This window comes from Sarcophilus harrisii, chromosome 3 (genome assembly GCF_902635505.1).
Source record: "Sarcophilus harrisii chromosome 3, mSarHar1.11, whole genome shotgun sequence".
In the NCBI taxonomy this organism is placed as follows: Eukaryota; Metazoa; Chordata; class Mammalia; order Dasyuromorphia; family Dasyuridae; genus Sarcophilus; species Sarcophilus harrisii.
In genome coordinates this window covers 243,893,749-243,917,006 of record NC_045428.1, presented here as the reverse complement: position 1 = coordinate 243,917,006, position 23,258 = coordinate 243,893,749, and the positions used below count along the sequence as shown (strand labels likewise).

Genomic DNA, 23,258 nt, shown 5'->3' with positions numbered 1-23,258 from the left:
TTATAAATAAGCTTTCAATTGTGTGTCTCCTTTTCCAAGTGCTGGCTTGAGATTAATTTGACAGGGTTAAGATATGGGGTTTGCATTTTATAAATAATCTCCTAGATATTAGTGAAAAATAAAAAGCTTATAGATATTAAAGTTTGATGCTGTTCTTATTGTATGTTTTTCTTGAATAGGTATTGAGAAATGGAAGCCCTTACCAGCCCAATTGTATGTTTTTCTTGAATAGGTATTGATTAATGGAAGCGCTTACCAGCCCAGCTTTGCCAGCCCTAATAAGAAGCATGCTAAAGCCACAGCAGCTACTGTGGTTCTTCAAGCAATGGGCCTTGTACCAAAGGACCTCATGGCTAATGCCACTTGCTTCAGGAGTGCCTCACGTAGATAGAGATTGAGGTTTTATATTAATCATTTCAGATAATTTTACTCTGCATCAGAAATGTATTTCTTCTTTAATGTTGTAAATAATTTGGCAACTTAGACATTGTGTAAAAAGCAATCTGTACAAACATCTCCAAGCTTTGGTTTTGTACCATGAAAATTGTATTTAACCATACAGGGTTTTGGTATGTTTATATTGTTTACCTTAGTGATGTATTTGTTTAAGTGGCTTAACATCAAAACAATTGTTTGAAGGCATCAGTAATCCTAAGTGTGGAATGTTAAATAACGCTTTTATACTGTATTTTGTACTATGATGTAATTCTTTCCCTTTATGGCTAGGCTGCTGTAACACTTGCCTATAATCAGTGAAGGGCTGTGCACCTTAGACTATTTCATGAAGGTTCTGCTGGACAGATATTGGGCCAGTGTTATTGGGTAATCGGGAGTTCTGTTCCACAGGGCTAATGCTACCATTTTTCCCTTTAAATTTTATTAGGGTTTAACAAATATGGTATGCTGTGTTACAGTCAGCTTTATGTCCTATGTTCTAAAATAAAGGATTAAGCCAGACTGATGCCATAAGAAGGAAGAAGTCCAAAATGAAGACCCACTAGAATTCCAATGCAGAAGCCAAGAAGATTTAATGGCATTGAGTTGTGATGTAGTTTTTACTTTAATGTGCATTTTGAATTTCAGCTACAACTAGATAGACTCAAGATGATAATGCAAATGCTGTAACCAACTTATCTAATAAAATCAGCACCAGGCCACTATTTTGTTGACTGCAAAAATAAGTTCATGTTAATTTAGGGTCTAATAGAAAATTTCATTTCATATGTGCATTATAGTGGTACTCATATGCTGTCTTTAAACTTTATTTTACAAACTGCTTAAGGCCCAAATACAAACTTCTGGAATAAATGTGGTGTTCCTTTTAATTTTTTCAGCTGCAATGACATATATATCATACTATCACTTGATACTCACTGAAGAGAAAATAATTTTATTTAAAAAACACACATCAACTATGCTTAAAATATACTAACAAGCAGATATTTTGACATAAATTATAGAAAAAGTAATTCTTAAATTTTCTAAGGTAAAAATAACAATGTAAGAACAATGTTTAATAAAAACAATTCATAAAACCATTTTGGGTATCTACAATCTGCATCAAAATCCACTATGAGGTTGTTTGTCAGAATGTCATCACATCAAAGTCTGTTTTCAGACTATATATATATATATATATACATACATACATTGTGGCCACAAAAGATTTCTCCATATTTGGAGTATGATCAGCTTAACATGTGAAATTAGCATTTTCTGTCACACATATGTGTCACGGGTTATCCTGCTACACAAACCTGTTGCAAACAAAATTTGGAATATTATTACCTTCTTATCAAACCTGAGATAAGTACTTTCAAACAGAGAGGCTTTTTTTTAATTTTTATTTTTTTAAGATGGTTGGGGCAGATGTTTCTTAAAAGTTGGCAGTTAACACTGTTCCACTTGTTTTCAAGACCTCCAATTACAAATGTAATTATCCATTTCCATGAATCGTAAAGATGATTTTCCTAGTATTGGTAACTCGGTAAGTTGACTTAGAGTTTTAAGATGTAGTCCACAATTAGCAAGCTCCTTTTCAAGCACTTCCTGTAAAAATTCACATTAAAATAATAATAATAATAATAAAAAACCCAGTACATCTGCTTTTATTGCTATAAAACATTTTGAATTGGGAACTCTTCCTAACAGTATGTAACAAACAGCACAATTGTACTTATGGTCAAAGGTTTCATAAAAACTAAAAGGTTTTGTGAATGCCATATCAGTTTCTAAAAAGTATGAAAAAAATCAAACTCAAGAATTACTTATTTTTAGGAGCAGCTAGGTGACTCAGTGGATAGAGCACCAGGCTTGAAGTTAGGAGTTCAAATCCGGTTTCGGACACTGTGATCCTGGGCAAATCATTTAACCCCAACTGCCTCAGCAAACAAAATTACATTGTTCTTTGAGCCATTAATGACTTCTAGTCTAGACATTTTGAAGGTTTGAGATATTTTTTAAAAATTCAATTGAATAGAATTCAGGAAAAAGAACAAAATAGCCACTGAGCTAATCCATGTATGGTCTACAAGCTTTTTTCTTTTAAAACATTAAACTTAATATTCCCTACTAATCAGAGACAAGGGGCAATTACTAGGTGACTAAACTATGATTCAATTAGTCATGGGTTGGCATTCTATGACATAACTCAATTTCCCAAACCAGCTTCCCTCCCAATTTCTTCAGTTGGAATAATTGGGTTCCTTAATAATCAAATAGTCTACTTGCCTTATTTGATAATTTTTCCATTTGAGTACATGTGTTAAATATAGATGTTGGTTCATGAGTATATAATCCTGCAGAAAAAGATCCTTTTTGTGCAGATTTAAGCAGCATAGTCAAAGAATGCAGAGAATGAGGCATGATGGGGCCAGTAATCTCCAAACTAAATTGATCTTTATAACCAGAATATATTGGTGTCTTCACATTTACTGTTCGGGCCTGGGTAAAAATAAAAAAAAAAAGGAAAAATCATGACAGTGTTATTCAAGATAGTGTGCTAAGGAGAAAAGAAAGTATAATTCTTGTGTTTTGCTGGACACATAGATTTAAGTAAAACTTTCAAGCAGCCCTTTCTCTACCTCCCACCCACCACATGTGGAATGAAGCCAATGATTTTAAGTTTTTTCTCTTATCAAAAGTTTCTACAGTTTCCTTAATTAAACTTTATAGATAAGAAATGAAAAATGAAACCCAAGTGAGTGACAATTGTAGTAATGCCTATATTAAGAATATTATTTTACAATAAAATTTTCAACCCTCTTCAGAACAGGATTTATATAAGGTATTTTTGTGGTAAAATTTCAAGGTTACAAAAACCCAAGAAGTAGAGGATTGTAATAATAGGAAATATAATACTTTCAGCCTTGCCAAAATGTTTTTTTTTTTTTTTTTTTTTTTTTTTTTACCTTGAGCATTTGCATTGTGGCACCCCTGAAAGCTATTGGGGATAATAGTGTTGGTGGAAGTCCTGCCTGAGGACCTGAGGTGGCAACTAAACTCTTGCAATTTATCAAGAAGTTTAGCAATGTAAAGGTGTTGACTCCTTTTACTAAGACAATAGACTCAGGCCTATGATCCACTTGCACTTCATTTTTCTCTTTTCGACTGATATCAGCAGTCAAGGAAATTGTTAAAATATGTTAAACATTGATGCAGAGAATTCAATTCTAAATTATTGATTTCACTTTTCCATTAGGAATAAAGGTCTACTTCTTAATGCAATTTTATTTCTTAATTCTTATACTATTAGGCAGTATGCTAGACATTGGAGATACAAAGCTAAAAACTGGTGGGGAAGAGAAGGCATGCAATCAAATACTTATGTACTACATGCTAGACACTATCAGGTACTGAGGAAACATGGACAAAGAATGGAACAAAGCAATAACGGAAAATTAGGAACATATAGTTATTAGATTATGAAGTTAGTTTGGCTGAAGTGTATGCATAAATAGGCCTCAATATGTAGAAAGGTAGTTGGGATACAGAAACTTTTAAAAAGTAGGATAGTAGCATGAATCTAAGAATATAACTTTTTCTTTTTTAAGCAGTATAGAATGGAATAGAGCAAAAAAAATACTACATAGAAACACCTCTGAGGCTAAAGCAGGAGTGAAACTGTTCCCTTTACTGCATTCCCTTTTCCTTTAAAATTATCACTCTGAGATTGCGTTCTCTTTTTTGATCTGAGATAAGGATCTCCGAGGCTCCAAAGAGTCTAGAGAGGGCCCATCCTCCTAGGATGAGAGAAGTAACACTATTCAAGGGCAAATCAACTCCCATTGATCTTTTTGAAATTCTAAATTCTCAATTCAATTGAGAAATCCTGGTCTGATCAGCTCAGGCTCTCCCAGCTCTTCACCAAGATAACTATATAACAAGCTTCTTTGAACTCAATTCCTTGCAGAGGGCCAAGCAATTTGCTAGGACGCTGCCCCCTGAGCATTCTCAGCATAATATTCCATTTCCTCAATAGGACTCTGCCACTATAGAAGTCAGTCTCTTAGCAAACTGGTTTCTATCCAACAATAAACTTTCATTTTGCAATTAACTCGGGAATAAGTGAATTCTTTCATTTTAAACCTACGTCCAATTAAAAGGGGATTTTTAACAATTGTCTTATTGCCACTAACCTCATCAGCACTGGGTATTGAGGGGATACAAACCTCATCAAGGCTAAGCTTGAATTGAAGGACTGAACTAGTATGATTGTGAATCTGAGTGGAGTAAAGGGAAAGGATGGAAGAGATGCTATGGAAAAATAATAAGCTCTTGCAACTAATTACATATGGAGATTAAGAAACAGTTTGGAAACATAGGTGGCTTAAGTCTGAAATATCTATAAGACATCCAGTTAAAAAATGTCCAATGCTGATTAGGAATTAGAATTCAGAAGAGGACCAAAGGCTGGATAAAAAAATATCTGTCAACTATATGGAAAGGATAACTTATAAAGCTTTTGTGAATAGCAAGTTAAGGGAAATGAATGAATGATGAACCAACGGGAATGAAGAAAATGAAATAAAAGAATAGCTAGATTAGAGAAATTACAAAAAAACATAAAGAGAATAAGTAGAAAAGAGATCATACTCAGATGTGCTCAATGCACATAAGAAGGGAGATTAACAAAGGATCATCAAATCAAAACTATTAAGAAATGACTTAAAACTCAGGAATGATATAAACTTTAACCAATTCTTCCCATCTTCATGGTCAGGAATGATGTGAACTTTAAGTAATCCATCCTATTCACACTGTCAACCATATAGCACACAAAGGGAAGCCAAAGTCCTGGGACTATCTTGTTAACTATATCTAAGGTATTCAGCTGTCTCACAATGCAGCTGCTCACTTAGACATAATGCACATTCCAAGTTGTCCTCAAGTAGGATCTTCCCTAACTCCTACTCTCTAGATCCCACCCTTATTTCTCTCCAACCTTTAAACCGCCCCCTTCACTGACAGTGATTGCTTATCATTTTGATTTTGCCTATGAGCCTTCTCACATCAATAATGGACACCTTTTAGCTATGATCACCCCAGATTTGAATTTTTCAGATTTTGAACTGCTCACACAACTTCCTGTTTCATTAACTAGCTCTTCATCTGTAATATGGGGCTAATGGTGATATCTATCTTTCCAGGTTGTAAGGATAAAAGTGATATTTAAAATGTTTTGTAAATTTTAAAGTACAATATGTTTTTATTATAACTAAACTTGCAATGGGGGCAGCTAGGTTGTGCAGTGGATAGAGCACTTAAAGGACCTTAAATCAGGAGGACCTGAGTTCAAATCAAATTTTGCCTCAGCAAAAACAAAAACAAACTTTACTGATAAATTTTGGACAAAGCAGTTTCAGTTTAGTGATGAAGTTAAAAGCCAGATAAAGAAAGATTTGAGAAGCAGATGAAATGAGGGCAAAAATTTCTAGGAATTTGACTATGAAAGAATGGGATGGTAGGGTTTTTCCTTTTAATGGGGGAATACCTAGGAAAGTTTACAGAGGTAAGAAGACAGTATCAGAGAGAACTGATTTAGAGAAAAGCAGTAGAAATCTGGGAATAGACAAGAGCAAGGGATGCAAACAGTACCTGGCTTCGGTGAAAAGGGTCATCTTGTTAATATAATAGGGGATGATACTAAACTTTTGAGAATAGAGTAGGGAAAGAGAAAAGAGCTTTTGTTAAACATCCAAGTACTAGCGCATTGTGCCACAAATTATATTATTTCACCTATGAAAGTTAGGTGCTATTATTATCCCCACTTTACAGTTGGGGGCAAGATTTGCCCAGGGTAACACAACTATTAAGTGTCTGAGGTCAAATTTGAATTCAGGTTTTCCAAATTTCAGGCTTAGTCCTCCACTCACAGAAAAAGACCTCAATTTTTTTCTGTAAAGTGGGCCTAAGTCTCACAAAATGTTCATGTTCAATTAGTTTCTTTTGTCATTTATTTATCCTAAGTAGTTATAAGTACTTAAAAAAAACCCCAATAATAAATATATGAAATAGTGCAGTTAGGTGGTGTAGAGGATAGAGCACCAGCTCTGAAATCAGAAGGACCCGAGTTCAAATCTGACCTCAGACACTTAACACTTCCTAGCTGTGCAACCGAGGCAAGTCAGTTAACCCAAATTGTCTCAGTAAAAAAAATAAATAAAAGTAAATTACCTAAATGAAACCTACCCCTTTAAAAAACCACACAATGCAATTTAAATTTTAAAAAGTACATGCTCTATGATCCTCTAAAAATGTTTTCTTTGTCCTTAGTTTGTACTTTATAGTTAAAACCTGTTATTCTAATTTTGTTTACTTTAATCTCCATCATAACCATTCTTTTTATTATATTTGCTTCTATCTTTATCTATATACACATACATAGTTATTATATAATTCCACTTAATCTATTCAATAATTTATACCAAATTATTAAAACTATTTGTTTTGGTTGTGTTGACATAATTATGTTGAGTAGTTATTCCTCTAATTGTTCAGTTCTTATTAAAATTATTTAAATGTCTTAGGTTTCCAATGTGACTTCTAAATTTAATGTGAAAGTACTTGCTACATTGAAATTACTGTTATTTATCACTCTTCCAGATTTTTATGACAGAAAAAGGCAAAAAGTCTTTTCCCTTAATTTATATTACCTCAAATTTTTGGTAGATTCTCTTGGATCTTGTGAACATATTACCTGCAAACAGATTTATTTTAACCTTTCATTGACTATGCTTTCCTCAACTTACTGTTCATTATTTACTATTCTAAAAACTATTTATAAGATTATGTTGACTTAAAGTGGACAATCTTGCTTACACTTGTTTTTAGACAATGTCTTTAGTATTTGTGTTGGCTGATGTTTATGGACTACAGTATCACTCAAAGGAGATTATCATAATCTACATGGGAAAAAATATCAGCATTGATGAGACTATGACACTTTTTGATAGGCAGGCAGCTCACTGTATTGTTTCCAGTGATCTTAAGTAGATACTTCAGTGTGACTCTGAGAACACAGATGACATTGTATTTGGGAAAATGCAGCATTTTCAATTCACCTTTTTCATGACATTCCCTGACATAAAAACCTATCTCTTCAACATCAGCATTTTATTGTTTTATGATATATCTACAAATATTAGAAAACACAATTTCTGAAGAATAAAACTGTTGAGTAGTCCAAAGGGCAATGGAGAAATATAACATATTTGTACATAGTTACTGCATATTTACCATTAAGACAATGCAAATGTTTATGAAGGATATTATCAGAAAAAGTGGGTATACTACATGTCAAAGTCAGGGGATAAAACATTGGATAGTAGCTCTTATTACCTATGCAAAAAGAAGTCCCTATCCTTACTCCCACCCATGTGTTTTGGATAGATCCTAAACAGAGGTATTATGAAAGAACAAAAATTGAATGAAATGAGCAAGTGTGGATTATAAACCGTATTATCAATATCACCCAATGAAATATTACAGAATATTTCTCCTTTTTGAGAATTAATTTTGCTAATGTTTTACTATATTTAAAACTATATGTCTGGGTTTTTAACAATTTAGCATTTTGTTTTCATTGCACTTCTATTGTGATTTTGGCTACCTCTATTTTTTCTCTGATGTATCACTTATGTATTATATTATCGCAGGAAGACATTCTTATATCATAAACATTATTTTCTGAGTTTTAATAAAAAGGAATATTCAAGGAAATATTAAATGTCCATGTAAACATGTGCCTTTTGATATAATTAGTGTTTTCTTCAAAATGTTTCCTTTTAAATCTAGAATTATATGAGAATCAAAATGGTTCACATGTAGTCCTTGATATGAAATCTGAATTTGAGCCTATATACCCCAGAAGATTAAAGACTAAAAGGTTTTGTATATACCTAAATATTCATACCATCACAATTTGTGGTAGCAAAAAACTAGAAACAAAATGGGTGATTAATGATTGGGGAAATGCTGAATTGTGATACATGCACGTGAGGCAATGCTATTTTGCTAAGGATTATAATAAAGAGAAATCTGGAAAAATTTGTAGGAACTGATTAAGAATAAGCAGACAGAATTACACGCAAGATTGTTCACAAATAATGATGCAGCTAGGTAGTGCAGTAAGATGTGGGTTCAAATTTTGAATCAGACACTTATAGCTGTGGGTCTCTGGATAAGTCCTTTAGTCTTAACCTCAATTTCCTCTGTAAAATAGAAAATGATAGCATCAACCTCTCACAGTTTTTTTTTTTTTTAATCATATGAGATGTGTAAAACAAGGAATACCTCAAAACTCTCTATATGTCACTTATTAGGAAGCATTCCTTATTTATCTTTTTTAGTGCTTTCAGGATCTATTACCATTGCAAAGCCAGATTTGCTTAAGCTAGGTATAACTTTTTGTTCACCTCTTTGGTTTTTATCTATGTATATATTTTTTTCCTATCACATATTTCCTGTAAATAGCACGAGTCTGTTATTAACCTAATGTTACTTATTCTTTCTTTTCTTTTCTTTTGAGGAGGTAACTGGGGTTAAGTGACTTGCCCAGGGTCACACAGATAGGAAGTGTTAAGTGTCTGAGGCCAGATTTGAACTCAGGTCCTCTTGACTTCAGTGCTCTATCTACTGTGCTACCTAGCTTCCTCCCTCTTATTCTTTATAAGGAAATAAATTCAGCAATGTTTAATGTCACCTTTGCGAAATTTAGTTCTGCCACCCTTTGTTAAGTTACTTGTTTTCCCAGAAGGAACAAAAACTTTCCTACTTTATAGTTTCAATTACTAAAACATTTCTGAGGAGGTATGTATAGTTAATAAGACTTAGGTTCAAGTTCTGCTTCTGACATAGAATTTTTAAGAATTCTGTGGAAGTATAAATTCACTCTTTGTATTTGTACCCCTAGTTCCTTATACAAATAAGCAACATTAATGTGTAATAACTAATGCTTATTGAAGTGTCCACTGGCAAGTCACTTAATGTAAAACTACAAATTACAGCCAAGATAGCCATCTTGGATAGTTGCAATAATACATACCAATGAAATCAGATGTCTGATTTCACAAATCCTAGCCACATTTAGAACTTTAAACATTTTCTGATATGTTAAAAAAAAAAAAAAAAATCTAATATTCAAGTCCCTTCTGTGTTCTGGGTCCTTTGTGGAAGTTAGCTTATTAGAGCAATGATAAAGATATCCAAACAGAGGGGAGAAAAATACTAAGTTATGGGCATGAAATTAAAATGGAAATAGATGAAACATATCAACATAAATGATCACCATTTCTTAAATAAGATTAGGTGATGCAAACCATCTGTCACAATAGAAGGATCAAGAGGTTAGAAATCTATTTAGACCCATTTAAACTAAGTGACAAGTAAATATTTTTGAGAACTCCAAACAAAACCAGTTTAGAATCTAAAATAGCTGGTGCAACTTTAAGGGCAGAGGCAAGTAGGTTGATGCAGTAGATAGAATGGGTGCCCTGGAATCAAAAGAACCTGGATTTAATTCTAGCCTGATACATAATAGCTATGTGGTCTTGAGCAAGTCACATAACCCTACTTGTCTCAGTTTCTTCATCTGCAAAATGACCTGCAGAAGGAAATGGTAAAGCATTTTAGCATCTTTGCTAAGAAAAGCCCAAATGCATTCACCAAGTTTTAGACCATACTCCACATCAACAACAAATTTTATAGGTGGAAAATTATCATATAATAATAAAGTAAGAAGTGAGGGAAAGAAAAAAGTTCATAAAATCTGTATGTGCCAAGATGATCCCAAAAGCATGTGGTGAGGAAACTGGAAAAACAATAAATATATTTAAATATATTTAAAAAATTAAGATGAACCAAGAATTACAAACTAATTTCTGCAATAATGACAGGAAGTCACCACATCTGGATCTATTATACTCCAAGAATTACATGATAAAAATTGGTAATAGGTATGGTCAACTGTGTCATTCAGTAATTTGACTAATTATAATAATAATTGTTATAATAATAATTATACCACCTCATGGTGGTAAAATAAATCACAACTTACAGTGATTTCTCACAATAACCTTGTGATGTAAATTAACAACTCTAGTCCTAAGTACTTTATTTTCTATTTCTCCTAATTTGTTTGACTCCGAATGTGAGAGCAAAATCCTGTCTTTTTAAAAATTTAATTTATAGACATCATGTTTCAATTTGCTTGGGTCAATTCCTCTTTTTTTTTTCCTAAATACAAAAACATAAGAATCTTGCACAAGTCAAAGTGTTCTTGAAAAATGGCAAGTTTATTACTAAGGATAGCCAGGAATACTTAAAATTGTTAATTATAAGAAAACAATTTCACAACCAGTAAACTGACAGTGACAAAAGATTGAAACAACCAATTTGGGAGTGATTGTGGAAAGACTAGAAAATATAAGCTTCATTTCAGAGTATAATATAAAATTTTTATATTTAAACACTACAGTGTTTTTATTGATTTCCAATCCACAAGCATTCAATTTGTTTTTATATATGTATGTTTATGGCTCTCAAAGAGTGCTGTTATGAATACTCTCAAAAATACTGGATTATTGTTTCTGTTCTTGGCTTCTTTGGAGGTATGAATTTGAGAATGGGTTGGTCAAAATTTAGAAAGTTCATTGAGTTCTGCTGCATTTTCAAATGGATATCCAGAATGGTTATACTACATTGTACAGCTTTACCAGTAGTGTATGTGTGCTTGCCTCCATATCATCCCTTCAACAACTGACAGGCAGAACATGCAATTTTTATGTGTAACCTAAAACGTTGGTTGTTTTAAATTGTTCTTTCTATTAATTTTATCAATTTATAGTGTGCTTTAATGTGGTCATTTGTAGTTATATCTTTTAGTTTCACAATTATCTTCTAAACTTTTTTTCCTTCTGATTTTGTTTTTTTACCATTCTATTCTGAACATTTTCTTTTGGTTGAGTTTATTTCTCACAAGACTTTAAAATCATTTTACTTATTTTTGATGTATCTACTGTAATTTTCATGGACAGCACAAGAACTCAGGTTCTCTTCCAAGCTAAATCCGATATTCTCCTTAAGAAAAGTTTTCCTGGAGTATTTTAATTACAATTATAATATCCTGATAGCAAATATCTTAACTGTTAGTTTAAGTATTTCTCCATTTATAAATCATTTGCACTAGAAATTAAATAGGACCAAAACCTGGATGCTGTTTTTTTCAATTTTAATTTAACTAGATATTTAGTTCAAGGATCAGTAAAGGAGTGGGCAACTTTTTATGGAAATGAATAAGTTTTAAAGTATTGTGTTTACATTACTAAAGCAAACCTTCATTAAGGTTACTTAATATTGAATTAAAAAAGAACGTAAGTACCCATAACATGAATAGCAGCAATTAAAAGGATACAGTTTGAGAGAAATGTCTGGTTTCTTTATCTTATCCTGTACACCCATCTCTTCCAGCCAGGAAAAACTTTCTTCTTCATCTTCATCACTGTTAAGTTGTTCCCTAAGAATATATCATATTTGGGTTTAGGTTTTTGTTTTATACATTTCACAAAATTCCACAAAATTATTGTGTGTATGATTCATTATTTTAATTACATACTCTTCTGGTTCTGCCATACACTCATTCTCTTCTACATGTAAACTTCGTTCAGATACCTTTTGTTTCCGCTGGCCATTTTCTTTTATTAAAGGCAAAGAAAATTCAATACCTGTACAAGAAAAGCAAGAGTAACAACCAAATTTTATTTCATTTGATTTGTATAAATGTAGGTAGCCTTATTCTACTTTAAGAAAACCCTAAACACTTTACATTTTTTTCTTTTTCTTTTTTTTTGCTGAGGCAATTGGGGTTAAGTGACTTGCCCAGGGTCACACAGCTAGGAATTGTCTGAAGCAGAATTTGAACTCAGGTCCTCCTGACTTCAGGGCTGCTGCCCTATCCACTGCGCCACCTAGCTGTCTCCTCACACTTTACATTTCTACTGCAATGTAGCAATGATTTGCTAATGCAATAGAATTCACCTTCTGCAAGCTATCATACAGATTATTATGCATCTTATAGAAAAAGCTGTGAGCAAATAAATCTTAAAACTCATAATGCAAATGACAATTTAAAGATTTAGAAAAGATAAAAAGCCTTTCAAGAAATATGGCAACTATTTTTCTATTTATAGTTTTTGCTTTTTTTTTTTTTTTTTTTTTTTTTAAGAAAAACCATCTATACAAAGGGAGATAAGACTGCTATGTGGTGAGTCTGAACCTCATGAAAAAAGGTACACTTACCTTCATTTTTCATAGCTTCTCTTAAACCCCTGGTTGTGGGTGACAAGACAGCTGTAATTACATCATTTCCTGCTAACCCTGCTGCACGAAACAGCACAGTAAACTGATAAGTACAAACATAGAAATAAGGGCAGAGTTTTGTCTTCAGTAGATTATACAAAGAAGTGAAGCTGATGGACCTAGGAATTAAAGAAATAACTTTTAGTAAGAAATTCTAAAATTACAGAACCTCCAATATTTATTATAAACCATCAAATTAAAAGCTTAAAAAATATTTCAAAACTTGTGTGCTTTTGCAACCCACCCTTAAGTTTTAGGGTTATCTAAAACTATTACAGATTCTTCTGTCTGAATTACTACAGTGAAAGTCAATGCCAACTTAAAGAACCTGAGTTCAATAAACATTGAAGAAAGAATAGGTTTGACAAAGCTGTTGAAATAAAAGAGATACCTAAGGAAAGTCAAAGGATTTTAAAGCTGGAAGCGATCTTAAGAGATCTAATAGAAGTAATTTTACAAGTAAGAAAACAGAAGCCTGAAAATGTTGAGTAACTTAACATGACAAAAAATCCACTGGGATGGAATCACCAGTTTAAAAAAATGTTTTGGAGATTTCTATCTCCAAAACATTTTCTTTCTATGGTTTTCTTTCTATCTAGTTCATTTGTGAATCTTACTATTGGGGAGTTTATGGAAGAAGTGATTAAACAATTCCAAGTTAGTTAAATAAAACAATTCAGTTCGTAGCTAATCCCTTCAGATTTTAGTTTATAGTGCTAACATTTTTAAAGTCAAACACTTCACCAATGCTCTATTTACAAAAACTGATAGGGTAAGTTAGTTTTTTTTTTTTTTTTTTTTTTTTAAAGCTACCCAACGCAACTTCTGTTAGATTTGTTTTGAAATGGATAAGATGTCAACAAAAAAATTCAAAATATACTTTGAAATAACATTTTTCAAAACTATTGGTTAAATTACTAGTTGAAAACTAGTGGCCACTCAGCTGAAAAGAATAGATACAAACATATGGAAAAAAAAAAGAACACAGTTGCAAAGACTCAAACTTTAAAAAAAAAAGTTTAATAATAACCTTTTAATTTTCAAAATACATGCAAAGATAGTTTTCAACATTTACTCTTGCAAAATCTTATGTTCCAAAATTTTCTCTCTCCCTTTCCCCATTCCCTTCCCCTAGATAGCAAGTAATCCAATATGTTAAATGTGTAATTGTTCTATATATATTTTCACATTTATCTTGCTGCACAAGAAAAATCAAATCAAAAAGAAAAAATAATGAAAAAGAAAACAAAAGCAAGCAAACAACAAAAAAAGTGAAAATACTATGTTGTGGTACACATTCAGTCTCCATAGTCCTTTCTCTGAATATAGATAGCTTTCTCCATCACAAGTCTATTGGGATTAGCTTGAATCACCTCATTGTTGAAAAGAGCCACATCCATAAGAATTGGGGCCCTTTTCCTCCTTTAGAACTCTGTGGGATACAAATCTACTGCTGAATCAAAGGGTATGCACAGTATGATAACCCTTTGGACATAGTTCCCAACTGTTCTCCAGAATGGATGGATTAGTTCACAACTTCACCAACAATGTATTAGATTCCCAATTTTCCCACATCTCCTCCCAACATTTATCTTTAGATTTTTCTGTCCTCTTAGCCAATTTGAGAGGTATGTAGTGGTTCCTCAGAGTTTAGAACCAGACTTTTATGGGAAAGACTCACTATATGACCAACACTACTGGGAAAACTGGAAAGTAGCCTGTCTTTAAGTTCAGAGCAACATTTCTTTTTTTTTTTTTTTTTTTATTGTCCTTGGGAGATTTATTTTTTTTTTTTTTTTTTTTTTATTTAATAGCCTTTTATTTACAGGATTTATACATGGGTAACTTTACAGCATTAACAATTGCCAAACCTCTTGTTCCAATTTTTCACCTCTTACCCCCCTCCCCCCCCTCCCCTAGATGGCAGGATGACCAGTAGATGTTAAATATATTAAAATATAACTTAGATACACAATAAGTATACATGACCAAAACATTATTTTGCTGTACAAAAAGAATCAGACTCTGAATTATTGTACAATTAGCTTGTGAAGGAAATCAAAAATGCATGTGTGCATAAATATAGGGACTGGGGATTTAATGTAATGGTTTTTAGTCATCTCCCAGAGTTATTTTTCTGGGCATAGCTAGCTCAGTTCATTACTGCTCCATTAGAAATGATTTGGTTGATCTCGTTGCTGAGGATGGCCTGATCCATCAGAACTGGTCATCATCTAGTATTGTTGTTGACGTATATGATGATCCCCTGGTCCTGCTCAGAGCAACATTTCACACAAAATACCATAAAACAGCTCCACATATACATGATTCAGACACTGAAGTTCATATTGTAAACAATTTAGAGGAGCAAACAAGGAAATAGCCATTGTAACTGGATAAATGAAGAGATTTTGACCAAAGAAAGAATCTCAATTGATAAAATGGACAATTAATTATATAAAATTGAAATTTTTTTCATAAACAAAATGAATGCAATTAGAGTGATAACAGAAATGGGTAAATGGGGAAAAAAAAATCTTTGCAGCATATTTCTCTACTATTATTTATTATCCAGAAACACTAGGAACTGAATCAATCACTATTTCCCAGAAAATAAAAGGTCAAAGAATATAAATGAATGAAGATCAATAGGAAACTTAGAAAAGCAAGACTTTTTGAAACTATTATGTTGCATTATTCCTCTCAATCTATGTACAGGAATACTGTATTAGTTTCTAGTGAAAAGTGATCTGAAAACATAAGATCTAAGATCTCAAAGAAAAAAAAAGCAATTGTGCAGCATGATATGAAAAAATGTTTGAAATCATCAATAATTATAGAAATGCAAAATTCACAAAGAATAGAAAATGACATTTTCTGGAGGGAATATGGGAACACAAGGATGTTAACTCAAAATTGGTGGAGCAGTGAATTGTTATTTGAAACTAGACCCAAAAAGTCACTAAACACTACATACCCTTAGACCCAGCATTACCATTACTGAGGGTATGCTAAAAAGGGATCAAAGGAAGAAGAAAAAAATCTGGCTCAGACACTTAACACTTCCTAGCTGTGTAACCCTGGGCAAGTCAACTTAACCCCAATCGACTACCAAAAAAAAAAAAAAAAAAAAAAGAAGAAGAAGAATAAAAAGACCCACAGTTACAAAGCATTTAAAGTAGCTCTTTTTATGATGGTTAAGGGGAAGGAAGGTGTCTCTCAGTAAAGGAATAGTACAACAAATTATGTTATGTGAAACTAATGGATTATTATTATTGTGCTATAAGAATTGATGAAAGGGACAATTTCAGAGAAACCCGGAAAATCTAAAACAATTATAGTGAAGGGAGCAGAACCTGAACATTTTATGTAATAAAACATTGATAAAGACCATGAATGATTTGTTTATGGAAATAACCAAACATGATTACAAAGGACCAGAGATAAAACATGCTATCTACCTCCTGACGAAAGAGTTGACGGAATCAAGGGACAAGCAGAATTAGATGTATGTTTTTAGATATGGCCAAGACAGGAAATTCGTTTTGCCTTATTATGCATATTTAATTCAAGAGTTTTAATTTTCTTTCTTTCACTGAGAGGGAGAAGGGTAGACATGAGTGAGTATTGAAAAGGAGGTTAATGATGAAGCTACCAAAACTTTAAAAAAGAGATCAAGAAATAAAGGTGGGTCATATTAAAGTATTTTTACAAACACACAGAAAACAAGTTGAAGGTCAGCGGGCAATACAGACAAGCAGAACAGCTTGGAAAACATACTTAATTACCACCATCATCCTGCATATAGGATTTAGGCCTATTTTCTGGCAATAAGAGGTAAAAGACATGTTTCACACTATATTCCCTCTAGCCCGTTCTCTTGTACATAGCAGGTCTTCAGAAATGAGTGGGACAGATGAAAATTTCTCAGAGATTGTAGGGTAAGGTAGATGAGACACTAGGCCTAAGTTTCAGGTTCCCAAAAGCCACATGACCATTAATGGAATCTGCCCTGCCACATCAGTACTGCTCATGCCAAATAAGGAAGAGTTGTTCTATGTTGGTCAATAGTCCCTTTTGTGTTCCTGAAGAATTCAGTCAAACCAATGAATTTAAAAATCAACAGGGTAAGAATTGGGGGGAATCTGTGGCTTTTCAGCTGCTTCTGCTTCTGCTTCTGCTTCTGTACTGTGGCTCCACAGTATTAGACTGCCCAGTGAGTAGGCTGCCTTGCTTCTTGCAAGAACCAAATAAAAGCTTTCTGTTTGTACCTGAAGTCTCCTCCAAGTAGTCAATTTGGGGAAGGGGGAGTCCCAGCACCCCATCCCACACAATATTAGAAAAATTTGATAAAAAGAACAGAAAGTTGAATTTATTTATAAGCTTAAATGAAAAATATGTGATCATAGTACAGATTTGCACCTTCATATACTTTTCATTTTCTGTTATGTACTGTATATGGAAATGCTCATCTTTTTTGATGTTACTGTCAGAATTGTTAAGAATTAAAAAATAATAAAAAGTCATAAACATCTGTCACATATTCTGCCTCAGTTTCCTCATCTAAGAAAGGGAAATAATAATATAACCTACCTCCCTTAGTTGTTGTGAGAGCAAAATGAAATGTTTTGTAACATGCTTTGCACATCTTAAATCACTTTATATCAGCTATCTGATGAGATCTTCAATGTTAGGGGTGATTAGCAGAAAAATTGATAAAAATTAATCAATGAGGCAAGGTAGGGAGAAGACACTGATAGAGATCAGATTGTCTCTGTGATCCCACCCTCTCAGAGGTTGCCCAGTCAGAAATCTAAATTATGTCAAACCTTTGGGACTCACCCTTTGTAGAGATCCCCAGCAATCTCCCCTTGCGATGCCCTGTCAGAAATCCCAATCATGTCCCTGAGGTTAAATTTTTCTTATGGGCCATTCCATGGCTGCTGCCCTCCTTTGGTTCTCTGTCTCACGGTGTCTCTCCCTGATTTCACCTTCCCCTAGGCCAAGTGATATCTCCCTTAACTCCACTATATTTCTCAACCTTCTTCTCACAGCTAACTAAGTCCTTTGGGATGATGCTCAGGATGTAGCTTGCCAGTCAAGAACATGCCCCAACCTCATAGGATGCTCCCTTTCCACTGGATAATTGTGAGGAACTTTTCTTTCATATGATCTCCCACTCTATTTGTATCATTTCATTTTTTCTGTGACCTCTTCCCTAAATAAATCTACCTTCTACAAAGAGAATGGACACTGTGAATTCTTCACATGACTGAACCCCAACTTCTGGTGTCTTCCATCACCTGGTATCTATATCACCCACATAATTTTGGCAATGAACTCACACAAAAACTACCTATTATTATCAAGTCTAGCTCCCTCAATTTACAGATAAGGAAATGAAGGGAGATTAAATAATTTGCAGAAGCTTGATAAGCTGATGAGGCAGCATTTGAATCCCTGCCTGCTCACTTCAGATTCCTATAGTCTTTTCCCCCTATGTTGGGCTTATGTTCAACCTAAGTGTTAAATAAATTTTTACTAAATTGAATACAGAGTTCTTTTAAGATCTAGTTCAATGTCAGTTTCTAAGAGACAAAGCAGCATAGCATAGTGGGTTACTAGGTGTGAGAAGATCTCGAGTTCAAATCCTGTTCTGACAATTAGATATTTGAGCATAGGCAAGTCACTTAATTGTTGCATGTGAGTTTTGTAATCTATAATTATCACTATCTTAAATTAACCAAAAGAATCCATGTTTGCAATATCTTTTAACCATGAATAAAATGCCTGGATTTTTATTACATGTACTAAATACAACATAGTAATAAAAAAAAGAATTAGTGATTTAATTTAGAAATTATTTCATCTTACCATTCACTCATTAAAACTTGTTGCAGTCCTTCATCATTTGACCAAGGGCTTGTTTTTCCAGCTATTTTTCTGTCAGCTCCAATACGTGGAAAAAGTTGTAACCATGGCAAAGAGGGATGAAGCCAATAAATAAGACTCTGCTGGAATGCACATCGAAGTTCAGGGGAGAGTCGTGGATCCTAAAATATGTATGGATTAGTGTTTTCACTCCTAAAGTGTGATGGAAAACTTAAAAACTTTTATCTCCTTTAGATACACAGATTTCATAAAAAGAACATATTAAGATCATTCAATTCAATACTTCTCCTAATTATGATGATTTTAACAAAAGTATTATTTCACTTGTATAAGAAATTCCTGGTGAGAAACTTCCTCTACTAATCTAAGACTGACACTTTCTCTACAATTTGGTGGCTTAATAGCTTTCTGTGATAACAGAAGTTACTGCTGTGGGTTACTAAAGATGTCAGAGGTGAGACTTGATCTTGAAGTCACTTTTCTTCACTTTTTTTTACACCATTTTTATACCACAATGACACACTTCTTATTTATAAGAAAACTTTACTCAATTAAAATTTATGGTTTATTATACTGTAGTTAACTTAAATTTGCATAAATAAAGCAAACCTTTCCTATTTAAACGTGAATTAATACTGAGAAAATAACAGAGGGAATATTTTAAATTGTACATAAACAAAAAGAATTTTTAAGCCCCCTTGGTGTTCCCCATATACTTATAAGATAATTGATATGTTAATGGAAGATCATCTCTAGCTAGTGATTTAGCTGAGATTTCTAGGTCACACTGTTGAGTTTACTTTGAGTTATTGTGAAGCATCATGTTAAGAAAATGCAATATCAGTATTTTCATATACATATATTTAAAAATATATACTAATTCAAAAAGGCCAATCTAAATTTAGGGGGAAAAAATCCAAAGCAGTCCAATATATTACATATTTTGGCATACTACAGTTATAGTGTGAATTATATAAGAAAATAAGTAAAATAATTTATGTCTTTGGATTTGATTTGGATCCTGAAGTTACCTTTCATTTCATTTACTTGTTCAAATTCTTCTTTTGAAGATTTTTTTGTATTTAATTCAATGAAGATATCTAACTTTTGCCATTCAACATGGCAAAACCATATCACTTAATGGTTAATTTCAAAGTAAAAAAAAAAAAAAAAAGGGACTGGCAGAAACACATGAGAAGCTAATGAATTCTCAATTCTGTTTTAAAAACAATCACAATAATTATGGAAGAAAAGTAATCAGCATATTACCCAGGCAGTTCAAAGAAGTGTATGGACATTTCACGGAATCATTTTTTCAGAATTAAGTACCTGTATATTTTCAGGAAGATGAACTTCTGTTGCCCTGCAGTGTTGGACAAAACCTTGAGCTTCTTCCTGAGCTTTCAAATGATCTGCCCAAGTAAAAGATTGGGAAGAAGTAAAAATAAGGCGAGTTTTAATACTCCAGTCTACAGGAAACTCAACACTTTGTGAGGATGAAATATCATATTTGGACTGCTGTTGATGAGGAGCCTTTCAAAAAAAAAAAAATAACAGAAATTAGAAGGAGAAAAATATCTTTAATCTAAAAAATTCATCAGCTAATTTAAAAATTACCCATAACATGTTTAAAATCATTAACCATATCAACCTGATATGCTACCCTCTTTTCTTTATGTAGTCTAAATTACTTTCCATTAGTCACATCCCTAAATAATAAAACAGCAAGGCATGAGAAGAATGGAGAGACTAGACTGTTTCCAGGATGGTTTTAAAAAGAGACTTGTTATGTGAAAATTTATATGAATTTATAGAATGAAATAAGCAGAACCTAGGAAAATGAGAATGACAACAATATAGATGCAGCTAAACATGGTGTAAAGGCAATGACCAATCTTGACCCTTAGGTAAGGGAGACTGAACTGGGCTGTGATTTTAGTGGTATAAGAAACTTCCTCAGTTGACTATTACTTATAACTGACTATATCGTAGAGGCAGGACCTGAATCCAGATTTTTCTAAGGCCTAGGTTCTGTCACAGTTCTGTTAAGTAGTATATATTAAGGGAATAAAATATATTAAGACAGAGAACAGAGTAAACTGGAAAGACCAGGGGAAATTTCAGGAGATGGTTTCTGAGATGAGCCCTCACGGATAAGAACTCTGTGTAAGAAACATTAGGAGGGAGTACAATCTAGCCAAGGGACAAATCTTATACAAATACAGAAATGGAAGGTCAAGTTGAGAGTCGTCCAGCATGGCTGGAATGTAAGGTTTATGAAATGAAGTACTGTGAAAGGTGGCCTGAAATTTCAGGTAATTTACAAAATATTTAGTTACAACCAGATTTTCTATTCTAGAGGCAATAAGTATCACTGAAGGTTTCTGAGCAGGAGAATGACATCAGATCCATCTTTTGGAAGGTGGATAGAACATATATTATAGAGAGGAGAAAAGTAAAGATCTGTAAAAACAAAATGCTATTAAGAGGCTAAAAGTATATTATGGCAAAACATTCAATGTCATTTCATTATAATTTAAAAATCATTACCACGGATAATTGTTTAACTGTTGCTCTTTCAGAAAACTCTTCTTTCCAGTTCACATTATTTTCTTGATGAAAATCTAAATACTGAGAAGAAAAAAGTTTTGATGTGTTGATTAAACTTAAGCCTTAAATTGCTCTACTTAAACAAAACTATTTAATCCACATGCAAGTAATCAGTTACATTTATCAAAAGACACTGTAGTGGTTTACTTGAATATGTATGCACAGCAAAGTACCCCATATAGTCCGCCCATTCCAAAAAGATCTTGAAAGAATACTGGTTTTTACACTTGAGAGTGGGTCGACATTTGATGAGGTTTAGCCCCAACTTATTAACTCTAGGCTAGTCAGGAGTGTGATACTGGGAAGTACTGGCAAAAACCTGGGGGTTTAACAAAGTTAGAGGTCAATAATTTCATTCGCCCGAGATAAATCTCAAGTGGTTTAGTTGTTTTGGTTTGACTGAACCACATGATTCCCTTGCTGTCACCTTTTTTTTTCCTCCCAATCACCAGCTTTTCCGAGATGACTTAACTCCGATTGGTTATTTCGTCTAGGACCCAAACTCCTGATCATAAACCAACGAGCATAAAGCATGTTTTACTCATCTCTGAAAATCCGTCTATAATAATGAAGTAGATCGGGCCTTTTCCCGGGATCATCACCCACTCCCGGGGAATGAATGAGTGTGAAAGGAGGTTTCTTTAACACGGCAGTGGCGTGACCCCTGTAATCTTACAAGACAAAAAGTAAATGTGCCCAAGAAGAGAACAGACGTTCAGGTGGCCGCGTGCCTCGGCTGGAAGGCTTGTCCATACTGGGCTCAAACAGCTGGGTGAACCTGGGCAAGTCAGTTTCATTATTTGCAAAGTGGGGTGCATGGAACTGGGCACGGGAAAGAGGGAGCGCCTTTTCAGGTCCGAATCGACGATCCCATGACTACTCAAGTTCACCTTCCTGGGTGGGACCAGGCTTGGTTAACGGCCCAGAGGTGGGGTAAGCGAAGATCGCTTCTAAGTGGGCAGAGGAGAAAGAGGGCTCACTCACAGGCTCCCCCGCGTCCTGCTGGGGTTCGGTCGGCGGCCACGTAGCGTCGGTGACGGGCCTGGCTCCCACGGTCGGCCGGGGGCTATTGTCCAGGCGGGCAAAGGGGTTTCTCCGGAGGGAAGCCGCGGCGACTCCTCCGCTCCTGCTCCCCGAGGAAGGGAAAGGGCGAAGGCGGAGGCCCGCCGCTAGTGCGGCACGGCGGGGCCCGAGCTCGGAAGGACTCGCCGGGGAGATGGCAGCTACTGGTCCAGAATCCGCAGGATTTCGGGCCCGTTTCCGCCGGAGTCGCAGTGTCTCTGCGGGTTTCTTGAAGCTGGGAGAGTAGCCGGGGACTGTCACCGACATGGCGGCGAATTTCGGAATCTCCCGCGTCCGCTCCAATCTCACATTGAGGGCGGCAAAGTGCGCCGGCGCCTGAGTGACAGCGAGGCGCGTCCCAGTACCTCAACTCCCCACTCCCGCGAGAACTTAACGCTGCCTGGGAAACCAATGACGCTGCAAGGCCCGTATTCCTAGCCCTGTAGTTGCCCTTCGTCCTAGAAGACGATGACGTCAGGGAGGTGATGCCTCAGGATGCGCAACTGCATTGGATTTAAAGGAGGAAGGGTTCTGCAAAGGGCGGCTTCCCTTCCCGACCCCGATACCCTCACTTAAGGCAAGAAATCCAAGACCCGTCAGGTTTTAGGGAACAAATCTGAAACCCTCAGCTTAGTGGTTGACTCCCGATTCCGTAGGAACTTTAATCAGGTCCCAAGCCCCTCCTCCCGCAGCGACCAAAGAGGCGCTCCTCATCGCCTTTGGTCATCTCGAAACCGTAAGTCTGTCACTCTAAATTACGTTTGTATATTAAGGAGACTGAGAAATAATTAGTACTCTTCCCAACGAGGGTGCAAATGTGCATCAGGAATTACTGATTA

The 23,258-nt window shown here is 34.5% G+C and overlaps 2 protein-coding genes across 7 annotated transcripts in view; one reads left to right on the top strand and one right to left on the bottom strand.

The window, feature by feature from the left end:
• SON (SON DNA binding protein) overlaps positions 1–1,300 on the top strand; it is a 34,523-nt gene extending 33,223 nt beyond the window's left edge. For 2 of the 6 annotated variants that reach the window (XM_031959325.1, XM_031959324.1), the window contains exon 12: positions 233–1,300. In XM_031959325.1, coding sequence (XP_031815185.1) covers positions 233–391 — 159 coding nt within the window. In that variant the 3' untranslated portion in view covers positions 392–1,300. Of the gene's footprint in view, positions 1–179 lie in introns of all 6 variants that reach the window. The other 4 variants (XM_031959327.1, XM_031959326.1, XR_004232929.1 and 1 more) reach the window with 3 other exon arrangements.
• On the bottom strand, positions 1,060–22,843 carry DONSON (downstream neighbor of SON). The gene is made up of 10 exons (XM_031959340.1): positions 22,342–22,843; positions 21,298–21,378; positions 20,077–20,280; positions 18,730–18,908; positions 12,796–12,974; positions 12,113–12,221; positions 11,912–12,013; positions 3,411–3,609; positions 2,731–2,943; positions 1,060–2,049 (listed from the first exon to the last, which is right to left on the bottom strand). Exons 1-10 carry the CDS (start codon positions 22,684–22,686, stop codon positions 1,912–1,914), a joined length of 1,749 nt encoding a protein of 582 aa, XP_031815200.1. The 5' UTR covers positions 22,687–22,843; the 3' UTR covers positions 1,060–1,911.
• Positions 22,844–23,258: the final 415 nt, after the last annotated feature.

What these genes read in the sequence shown, in the direction of transcription:
- DONSON (XM_031959340.1), bottom strand. Translation starts at nt 22,686, where the DNA reads ATGTCGGTGACAGTCCCCGGCTACTCTCCCAGCTTCAAGAAACCCGCA. An exon ending in AGCAGGACGCGGGGGAGCCT is followed by an intron (nt 21,379 to 22,341) that starts GTGAGTGAGCCC and finishes TTTTCTTCTCAG; the next exon opens with TATTTAGATTTTCATCAAGA. An exon ending in CCAGACATTTCTCTCAAACT is followed by an intron (nt 3,610 to 11,911) that starts GTATCCTTTTAA and finishes TGCTGATATCAG; the next exon opens with TCGAAAAGAGAAAAATGAAG.